Source organism: Crassostrea angulata, chromosome 6, assembly GCF_025612915.1.
Source record: "Crassostrea angulata isolate pt1a10 chromosome 6, ASM2561291v2, whole genome shotgun sequence".
Lineage (NCBI taxonomy): Eukaryota > Metazoa > Mollusca > Bivalvia > Ostreida > Ostreidae > Magallana > Magallana angulata.
Window position 1 is genome coordinate 34,860,768 of NC_069116.1, and position 11,393 is coordinate 34,872,160.

General features: G+C 31.6%; 1 protein-coding gene, 1 long non-coding RNA gene and 1 other non-coding gene across 7 annotated transcripts; all 3 read left to right on the plus strand.

The window, feature by feature from the left end:
• The first annotated feature begins 167 nt into the window (after positions 1-167).
• Positions 168-6,370, plus strand: LOC128187048 (RPA-interacting protein A-like). Of its 5 annotated transcripts, none has more exons than XM_052857124.1 (8): positions 168-230; positions 1,189-1,279; positions 2,892-3,059; positions 3,520-3,604; positions 3,851-3,971; positions 5,382-5,445; positions 5,605-5,742; positions 6,068-6,370. In XM_052857124.1, exons 2-8 carry the CDS (start codon positions 1,196-1,198, stop codon positions 6,095-6,097), a joined length of 690 nt encoding a protein of 229 aa, XP_052713084.1. In that variant the 5' UTR covers positions 168-230; positions 1,189-1,195; the 3' UTR covers positions 6,098-6,370. The 5 variants fall into 5 exon arrangements, with proteins under 5 accessions (XP_052713084.1, XP_052713088.1, XP_052713085.1 ...); XM_052857128.1 differs by having other exon boundaries at positions 5,608-5,742; XM_052857125.1 differs by having other exon boundaries at positions 187-212; positions 1,188-1,279.
• A 1,861-nt stretch (positions 6,371-8,231) lies between these two features.
• Positions 8,232-11,352, plus strand: LOC128189767 (uncharacterized). Its single transcript, XR_008244277.1, has 2 exons — positions 8,232-10,607; positions 11,260-11,352. It is a non-coding gene; the product is annotated as an uncharacterized LOC128189767 (long non-coding RNA).
• On the plus strand, positions 10,949-11,069 carry LOC128190936 (U6atac minor spliceosomal RNA). The gene has a single exon (XR_008244412.1). It is a non-coding gene; the product is annotated as a U6atac minor spliceosomal RNA (small nuclear RNA).
• Positions 11,353-11,393: the final 41 nt, after the last annotated feature.

Genomic DNA, 11,393 nt, shown 5'->3' on the forward strand with positions numbered 1-11,393 from the left:
CTGTATGGGTTCGTTCCTCGTTAATAAGAGTAAAATGCAGGAAAGTTGCCAAAGCCATCGTTTCTTGTTGTTTACAGATAGTAACAGTGTCTGATCTACTTTCGCTTTCCAAATATTGAGTAAAACGTCATTGCGCATCATCAAATTTTGAAGTCAAGGGAGATAATTCCCGCAGTAAATCAAAAAGATGATCAAAAAAGTTGCGCTGAGTTGGATAGTGGTTTAAACGGGTGAGAGTTTACAGATACATAGGTTTATATCACAGGGGCTCTTCACGAAGTTTTTTAACCTTTTTATATCTACAACCTCCATACAAGATATAAAAAGGTTAAAAAAACTTCGTGACGATCCCCTGCGGTTATACCTGAATTATTCATTCTGAATGCATTTCTTCCTGTTACTCAATGAAAAAGTGAATATTCACATTTTTAAAAATAATAGATATAAGTCCGTTATAAAAAGTACTCCCTGTACAGTGCGGTACTTATGTTTGTTATGTTTACAGTGTTGTTGTTTTTTTTTAAAATATGGGCCTATGAAATCTTGAATATTATAGCATTGAATCATGATTTTTTGAAGTATACACTCTCATAACTGCAGCGGTGTGTGCATACAAATTGAGTAACGCGCGTTAGCGCGTTATGAAAATTTGTATGCACACACCGCTGCAGTTATGAGAGTGTATACTTCAAAAAATCATGATTTAATGCTTATATTTACATTTTTTTAATTTCTTGCCTTGTCTGCAAATGTGATTCATACCTTAAAATTCCTATCTTATCCTAAGGGTAAGTTACTATTATTGGAAGAGCCACAGTAACAGCCACAAGCGTGAACTTTGATTTTCGCTTGTGACGTTGCAGTTTACAGCGTTCAACGTTTGTGACGTCATAATAAAACTCGTCAATTTGACCTTTGACTATTTGTTGCATTTAGAGGCATTTAAACGTCACGGAATTTAATGGAAAAACACAGTAGAATGTAAATATATATCTTTAATTTTTGCGTAATAATGACGTGCATTTTCTGAAGTCAACAAACACATGATATGCAATGTCAGAGACATATATAACCATGATAACATGTTATTATTTATGTCTCTCTGGCAGCATTTCAGCTGTATTTTCATAATTATCATAACCCGATTAGGCTAACAACAATCTATTTGATATCTACATACATAACCAGATCCAGGATGTCTGTGAGTGAGAAGACAAGGAAAGACCACAGAGCTCTGTACAAGGCAAAGACTCCACCGTGGAAAGAAACCTACAGAAAGGTACGAGCCATTAAAGGGGCATGGTCACAATTTTGGTCAAAAATTATTTTTCCGATTTTAAATGTTTACAATGCTTCAGTAACGCATTGTTAATAAACAACCAAAATTTGAGAGTCATTCATTGAGTTATAAGGGAGTTACAGAGCTTAAAATTATTTGCTAATGCCTGTGTAAACAAAGCTTTTGTTTACATTTTGAATGTTGAGGTGAAAATTCCAGTTTTAGATCTAAATTGTATGTATATAACGTTAGGAACTGTCTATTTATGCTTAAAATGAAAAAAAAAACGTAGACAAATCAGCTTAAAAAAGATTTTTACTGGTATATTGAACAAAGGTAAACAAAAACAGGGTAGGAGCCTTGTTCACTGGTACACGACAAAGACTTGTGAGTCATGTATCTTGCTTATAACTCAAAGACTGACTCTCAAATTTCATTTGATCATTAGAAATGGATTCTTATAGCTTTGTAAATAAAATCAATAGAATTTGACCAAAGTCGTGACCATTACCCTTTAAATGGATGTAAAGTCATAGGCCTATATATATATTGCAAGTCAAACTCAAAAAAATGAGCTAACATAGTTTTACAGTTGATATTAAACTACAGACTACATGTGCACAAAAGTATCGGAACGATTTACGTTGCGTTAGACGAAAATGCAAATGTTTGCATTATTTACCGCAGGCGTTTTCGGTGTAGACATAATTTATTATTATACTTTCATGTTAAATACTGAAATCTGATTGGTTAAGACACAGTTGATAATCCGTTCTATTACCCTCAGCGTTAGCAACACACTTGGCAACGGGTAACATTATATAATTGTTATACTTTCATGTTAAATACTGAAATCTGATTGGTTAAGACGCAGTTAATAATATTTTCTATTACCCTCAGCGTTAGCAACGGGTAACATTAAAAAATGTTACATGCGCGAAAATTATGCGCGTATGGTTCGCTGTAGATTTCACGTTATTCCTATTTAAAAGCAGTAAAATTTTCTTAAAAATTAAGACATTCAGTATAACAAAATAAATAGTGCCTGTTTGGGAGGATAACAGTTGAAATTGACACCCCTCGAAAACCATTGTCAACCTCTGCTTCGCGTCGGTTGACAATTGTCAACTGATGCGAAGTGGAGGTTGACAATGGTTTTCGAGGGGTGTCAATTTCAACTGTTACCCTCCCAAACATGCACTATTTATATATTATAATGGTACACCTTGGGTGTTTTTAAAATGATGACGTCTTCATGTTTATATTAGCTACGTCAGATTTTGTTGTCTGCGATTTAATAGTAAGTAAATTCATCCACAAACAACATGGCTGCAAATCGTAAATATGCATCGGATGGTGTTAAAGAATCAGTTGTAGCATTGGTTCAGAAGAGAATTTCTTTTCAGAAAGTTGCAGATATGTTGAATATGTCGAAAACAACTGTGCACCGAGTTTACAGATATTTTTGTAAACGAGGAACTGTTAAAACATCCCCCAAAACAGGTCGAAAGAAAAATCTGAGCGATCGCGACGGAAGAAAATTTTTACAACAAGTTAAAGCTAACAGGAAAACTCCATTGGCATTGATTAATACATTTGTCTTGAACTACAGAGATGTATGAGCAGGCTGAGAGAGAGCAGAGAGAAGTTGCAAGAAAAGTTTCGCAAGATCAGCGCATCAATTAATGAAACAGATGAGTTTATAACAGACTTGATGAGAGATGAGCTCCAGACGATGCAGAAAAATTTAGGTTCGGGGGAGGAAAAGCTAGATATAGAGGTATATTGAGTATACAAGTGGAGATTAAAAGCCAACCCAATCCCCTCTTTTGAGTTGTATAAAGTTTTGTTTCAGTTTACAAAATGGCATTTTCTTTCTGGATATATGATCAAAGCATCATTTTGCTATGGTTTAATATACCAGTACTGTACAGTTAATGTACATATGTAATGCATAATCAATGTTTTACAAACTCTCAATCAATTAAAATGAAATATTTTTTTTTGGTTACCTCAAAGAAGTTTTAGCAGAACTCTTGCACTTAAAGTCCTGCCTTTTCAGCTGTGCCAATATCTGGAATCATCATTATATAATCGATATTTTTGTAAAAGAAATCTACTTGATAATTTTTAATCAATATCGGTAATTTTTTTTTATAAAAAGTAGTTTATCATTACAATTTTTACATTAAATGTTTAATTTATTTCTATTTAATATTTGATTCGTTTTCCTCTTATAGATGGAGGGATTTTCTGCTGCCGATTTTGATATAGAAAGTGTCCTTAATTTGTTTGAAGATATCCAAGAGGAGCTTAGACACGAAGGTACAAAAATTTTTCAATAAATACATTTGCATTTCAATGTTCAGTCAATCAGCTTAATTGTTTTATACTTTGTTATTTTGTTTAAATTCCAAAAGAAACAGTGATGGGCATTAATTTTGTTTCTACAACTGCAGGCATTCAAGGTGCATATTGCTCCTCATTCATAAAAATTAAAATGCATGGTAATGTTGAAAATATAATACACTTTAATTATAATTCTGTATGAATAATATTTATGGGTGTCAGAGCTGAAGATGTTGGCCGAGTTTGAGAAGTATGAGGCTAGTGTAAGAGAAGAGGAAGATGTGTTGTGTTCAGCAATTGCAAGTTTGTCAGCGGAAGAAGTGATCTGCCCAGTCTGTCAGAAGTAAACTATTTATCTCACCTTACTTGTATTTGTTAACATAATGATGTGATTAAAGCTGACATGAATTCATAAATATGCATTATTTCCCTTTTATCTCTGACTACAGCTCATATCTACTCACCCCCTATATAAGGTCAACTGATTCACCCAAACACGTTATGGTACATTGGACAGAAAGATTTTAAGGAACACATTTTGAAAACTGCACTGATAAGGAATTTCAAATGAAAGACGAAAGAAAACAGAATGAAACCAGGCACACATAATTAAAAAATCCTTGATCATTGTAGAACGTTTCCCTGTGTTGCACTTTTTAATCCGATTTTATGTTATAACATCACACATACCCAAACCAAAAGCTGTAGCAGATGGTGCAGTGACAGCATGGACTCTAGAAAACGGTGTGGTTTTGTAGAAACTGATAAAATCAATGTTATGTTGTTACTTTCTTGGATTTACTATCACTTATTTACTGTGTTGGATGTTGTGCGGTCGTGGTCCACAACATAATGTAGACGTTAATCACACGTTATGCACTGTATATGAACAATGCACGTGTTTGCTGTGCATGCGAAGTAAGGCAGCACATGTATCAGTGCAAGAAAATATGGATACTTTGGAAATTCTTTCAAAGAATTTAGCCTCTGTTATTAATTTTTTTTTATTGTAGTTTTCTTTATTTCTTTTTTACAAACATATTACCGGTACTACAATGTGTTGTTGTTCATACATATCGGTAAAGAAGTCCATGCTACCTGAATGCCTCTTTCCGAAAGTAACCAACTGTAACTTTCTTGACTGGTATGTCAGCTAGTAGCAATTGAGGAGCTACTTATAATATGGCGACAAAATGCTTTTATGAATTCATGTTAGCTATAAGCAATAAAATGCTTTCTTTGGTTGTTCATGTATCAACATAGTAATGTAAAGATACATTAACCATTTAACTATTTGGAAGTCTGACATCTGTGCATTATTCATTATAGGTATTTAAATAAATGTTGTTACAATTACATGACAGTAATGAACTTAACACTTAATAATGTATTTGAAGATTTTTAATGTGCACACTGAAGATTTTTAATGTGCACACTTAATAATGTACTTGAAGATTTTTAATGTGCAAAATTGGATTTCTTAAGAAAAAGGGTTAGAAACCATATTTACCCTTACACTGAAAGATCGGGGTAATAATAACAAGCCCATTGCCTAAACTATTACATGTATGTGCACTGATTCAATGATACCAATTCTGGTGTGGACTAGTGTATGCATACGTACTGTAGCTATCCAAAATTTTCAGTTTCATTCTCCATAAAGAGTTATTTCTATAAATATGATATCCGAATTCTGATCACAGAGAATAAAAACACAATATGTAATCAACATTTATCGAAATTATATTTTCAGAAACAGCCTGCTTCAAAACAAATCTGTGATATTCTGTAAATGTGGGGTGCGAGTAGATACCGAAGTAAGTAAAATGAACATCCTTTAATATAATCAGGAAACAATTATTTTTTACTTATTTCAAATATGCTCATGTTCATGCTCACTGTTTAAAAAATAAGTGTTATGACCAGTGTCGAACCAAGAGATTCAAGATTTTTTAAATCATACCATTTTGTTACAGCAGGACTGCCTGACCCTGAGAAATGTTAAACAGTTATTGGATGATGGAGTGAAACTTCATGGAAACACCTGTGACACCCCACCCACCTTTTCTGTGGTCTCTGAGCTGGGGCCCCAAAACCTACTCATGTCATGCCAGGTATGTTAAAATCAGCTTGAATATATAATCTATTTTTCCTGACCTACAGATGCTGTCTCTATTCCTCAAACTTAATAATCAATCCAAAAAATATTTAAAATTTACTATTCATGTAGAAGTTGTTGATAAATAAAATACCAACATTTAATTGAAGACTAAAAACTACTTACTAAATTTTCCAACATAAAGATGTATTCTATGAAATAAAGCAAATGAACTCTGAATTTTATGAGTTATTAAACCTTGCAGAGGAGACAGCATTGCTAACTTGCTTATTTTATATGAGAAAAAAATAACATATTCCATTTTTTTCTTCTATTTCAAGTCCTGTGATTGGATGTCTATTATCATTTAAGTCCAATTTCAAAGACATGAAGAGTGCTGGTTTGTGTCTAATCATAGTGCTATGGATGATGATGATGATAATGATGATGACGATTTGTATATAAAAAGAAGTTCACTACTTGCAAAATTTTCAGTTAATGTATGGTAGTCTTACATGTTGAAAGAAAGTAAAATAAGATTTTCTGATGGGATTGTACATTTTCTTCTTATGTTCATTTTTACATGCAAGTCATTATGTTGCAAAATATTTTGTTCAAAATAAAATTGACTATTCGGTTTCAAATTCCTAGTTTTGGTTGATTAATTGGCATTGATTAATACATTTTGCAGATGGTAGCTCTTTGTTGAATTAGATTATGAGAAGATAATCTCTGTGATTTTTAGAGGCTTATGTCTGCAATATTTTCATTCCACACAAAATGATATGCCCTTTCAAGATGATCTGAAATCTTGTGATAGACAGTGCACACTCTTTTTAATAGTTTCAAAGAGATCAACAAAAGTCCCATCCCAGTCTTGTGGTAATTCATTGACTGGTAGAGAGAAATCGTTTGAAAAATATCCCTTTGAATCCATTTCTTTGAAAATCATATATTTACATTTCCAGTGTCTTTGCCTGTGATAACACTACGAATCGATTTTGTACTATATAACCCATAATACAAATGACGCCAAAGTGAGGCGCCAGCGGGGTTTGCTTACTTAAATTTAAATATTTAATCGTACGATGGCTTAATGTTATATAAATATAAGTAATAAGGAATCATTCTTTGAATATTATGAGGTCATAATTTATTGGAATTGATCACGCCCCAACCAAAATTATCACATCATAATACTCAAAGAATAATTCCTTATTCCTTATGTAAAATCCTGGCAATAATTGTCACCATAATCTGGTACATTTAATTTTTGTTCAGAAATATAAAAATGCCAACAGTTTTGTTCTGCAATTGCTCTGTAAAGAGATGACAGTTAGAATACAGAGAGAACTCATGGAAGCATGATGATTGATTCCATTGTGCACGAGATGCAATTCCACAGAGCTGAACAACTACATTTTTTAAAAGAAATAAGGAAACTAACTTTCGAAAAATTTTCATCATAATCTTTTCCCTCTGAAAAATTATAAAGGTTTCTGATTTAGAAGACAATCTTTGGGTATTTTAAATACCGGTACTGGTCTTTCTTGCTTTTGACAATTCTTATGATTCTCTTGAATGATAGATTTTCAAAATATTTGAGTTTCTAAATATGAAGTAGAAATTCTCCATTGAATATGCCCCCTATCAGATATGAATGGACCAAAATGATATCCATGCTGACAAATTTCCTTGTGAATCAAATTATTTTTCAAACAGCTCTGGTTGTTAATTTTCCCAGGTTGTAGACAATCTACGATATGTTTTCCCATTTTGAAGCTTTGATGCATACTGTTATATCCACACTAATTTTCAAATTCCTAAAAACTGACCGGTATGGTCAGTTTTTAGGAATAATGAGGTTGCTGGTCCATAAAAAATGTGACTTTTTCCTCTGGATCCAGAGATAAATTCCTGGGAAAAGAGGATTTATCAAATTCTTTTAATACTTTCCATATTCCAAAGTATCGTAGAAGGAGTTTTTCACATGCACAGGGTGCAGAACATACTCTTCTTTGGCCCATATTATGTAACCATTGCTCATTGTTGTCATCAACCAAGGAAATTCATATGGCTTATAATTAGATCATATGAAACTTCAATCAAACTAAATGCTTGATTTAATTGCCATTAAATTTCATTTAACTATTTTATACATGTACATTAAATGTAGTTTATGTTGTGTTCTTCTAAGATGTAAAGGTTCCCAGCCCAGTCCATCATAAAAACATGATCTAGATAAGTAAGTAAGTAAATGATTTATTATAGTGACATGTGTTTTATAAACAAAGAAAGATACATGTATATGATATAATACCTTAATGAATAAACACCCGGCCCATCGGACCTACCGGTATATGTCACTTTATAAACATGAGTGTACAAATAGTAAGTTTACGCATTGTTATTTTTATACAGAACATATACATGTAATACACAGCCTATCGTTTACTCCCCCCCCCCCCCCCTAAATGAATTAACTCTAAACCCAGTAATAATTCCTGCAACTTCTACCTGTATGTAAAATAGATTTTTATAAACGAATTTCTATCTATGACATGTTTTAGTATTCAAGTATATTCAGCCTCTTACAAGCCTTTTCATGTATATTTGTTACTAAAATATATGATAAGTCCAAGTTCCATCAACCTGAAAATGTATTCCTAAATGTACATGAGCATTTGATTTTTATTTATATAATCACCACCATTGCCAAATTGAATGCTGTATGATGTGATAATTTCTCTGCTTTCTTGTAAATTTAACATTAATCGTTTTTACACTTTTAGAATCAAAAGCCCAAAATTGGGATCATATAATTTTTATTTTTTCAAGATCCTCAATAAGGGACATAGAAGGTGTAATAATGTCATTACCACAATGGCAAACAGGGATATTGTATTATCAGCAAATAATCTAATGTTAATTTATATGCCATCAGCAATATTATTAGTATATATCAAAAAACAAAAAAGGGTCAAGCACTGATACTAACCCTTGTGGTATCCCAGATTTATTAATTTCAATCTCAAAACCACTTTACAATGGTATAAAGAGACCATGTAATTCATAAACATTTGAGATTTTCTAATTCAATAACAATTTTCCTAGCATGTATATAGTTTTGTAAGCTAGTAGATGAAAAATCTTCTAAATTTACTCTTTGTTAATTTCTATCGGTAAGATAAGCTTCAATCCACCCCAGAATATTTGCACTAAAAAGTAATTTATAACATGCTAAAATATTTATGTACATGTATATGGTATTCAAAATAAGTTATAACTACTAAACAGGGTTTGTAATTGATTATGATTGTACATATGTATTTAAAATAAACTTTAATGCAACCATGTTTGTTTTCCTTCTCCTCAAAAGAATGAAAATTGAGTAATTTTACATACAATAAAATTAATTATAGCTACTATCAATCATAAAACAAACCCTTTTTAATTATTAAAATTTACTACTATTACATGTATTAATTTTTTTTTAAATTTTAAACATAATTTTAAAAAATTGCCTGTTATTTTTTTTTATATTTAATTAAACATTTACTTAAGGTCAATAATTGAACAGACTATAGTTCACCTGTAATTAATTTCCTTTGTTCCTTGACACCCATAAAAAAATTCAGAATTTTAGGTAAGTGGGAAGACACCTTCCTGATTTCCAATCCAATTGGATGCTTACCTGCTATACTTGTTTATTGATAGGTAAAGCTATGAATTGAACATATTTTATTGAATAAATCAAAAGGATAAGACACAAGTTCTAAAACTTAGATAGTCTTCTCCTAGTAATGAAATTTTATAAATATTGCCATACATTGAATATATTGAAAAATTGAATACACATAAATATACATGAATAAACAATCTACTGCATATATAATATCACCTTATAAATTCAAACATTTTTTGAAAAACAACCACATTCACTCAAAATTTGTATCGTCTTGAAAATTTCAGTGTTTTGTATATTTGTCAACGAATCATCCCCCCATAATAATAAATGTGCATCTATAATGTGTACATAACGTAATGTCAATAGCTTATTCATTAGAGAATTCCGAGGTCTTGTATACTTTTTACAGACAAAAAACAAATGGTATGCATCTTCTGATAAGCCACACGAACAGTTTGGACTGGCTATTAAGTTACAGCGGAATAAGTCAGAATTTAAAATACAGTTGTGTCTCAAACGTGTATGTGTTATGTTTAAAAATCTTTTAAAGCTATGTATATATCAACATATATTACATTATAAATTCTTTTATTGTCAATTCATGTGTTCTATATTTGGAAGGTGGGAAAGGCTATTAATGGGCATTTTGTCACCAATGTTACCAGTAACCATTGTAACAATTAAGTCACAAATATATTAAATTGTATTCAATCATAAAAAATAAATATTGTCACCAGTTACCTGGTTACAGCTGTCTGAAAACCCCATAGAAAGTTTAACATTTAGCATTGTAACCAATGTTACTGGTTATAAATGGAGTGGGGTAAAAGTCAGGACTAATTTTCCTCTTCAAATACATGAAGTTCGTAAAGGTAGTCGAATTCATCTTATAAATATTTATTTTTAAACCGTTGTAGTAACTTCCCACAGGTAGTAGCTAGAGTTTACCTGTTTGCCTAATCTCAGCGAGATTCGTCAAGACTGACAAATTTGGACGGACGTCACTGGTCTGAGATTCGGTAGAGACGTCCGTCAAAAATGAATCTCGTTGAGATTTCAAGTACTGTTAGTGTTAACCGGGAGTTCATTTTCCCGCACAGCATCGATAATGGTTTTCAGAGCACGTTCAATACCATGCCGAATCCTAGACACTTCGTTGTTATCAGGAAGCTTAACTTTGTTATCCAGATCAAGTAAGGCTTGTGATAGTTTATCCATTAATGATTTGGTACCAATTACACGTAGTCACATGTTCAGTACTTTCATTTTCGAACTTCCGTCAACAAATAGAGTTCTTTCCCTTTATTATCATTAAAAAGGATTTCTTTAGTAAAATTTACAAAATCGATCCAAATTAATATATTTTGAATTATTCTACTATAATTTTTCTATGTTTTAAAATTAAAGCAAGTTTAAAATAAAGGTCTATACCATGTAGTTAAAATAATAACGTTTCAAAATTAAATAAAAACACATTTTTTTAAATATGCAAAGAGTTGGGGATATAATTCATGTTGGACTTCCTTGGATGTTTGTGTTGTAAGAAAGGAGAGAAGGTTAGCACTCCCCTAGATAAGGACGGAAGGGACCTTCATGGTCTATACAACACATGTAAGGCAATCGTCTTCTTACTTTGAAGACGACCTTATTTTTCCGCGATTCCAATTTTCATTAAACAAATTGATATTCTTTGAATTATTCTACTTTAATTTTTCTCTGTTTTAAAATTAAAGCAAGTTTAAAATAAAGGTGTATACCATGTTGTTATATGTCTCATTCATTAATTGTATATGTTGAGTTGAAATCATGACAAAAATATCTATTTACTCAATTATTCTTTTGTAGTCTACCTAAACTGACATCAACAACAAGCGAGAATCTTTGTTTACTTAACCACTGCATGAAGACTTAAAGGTTTTAAATAAAAAAAAATTAAAAGAAAGAAATGTTTTCATTTTTCCATTAAGCTACAAAAGTTA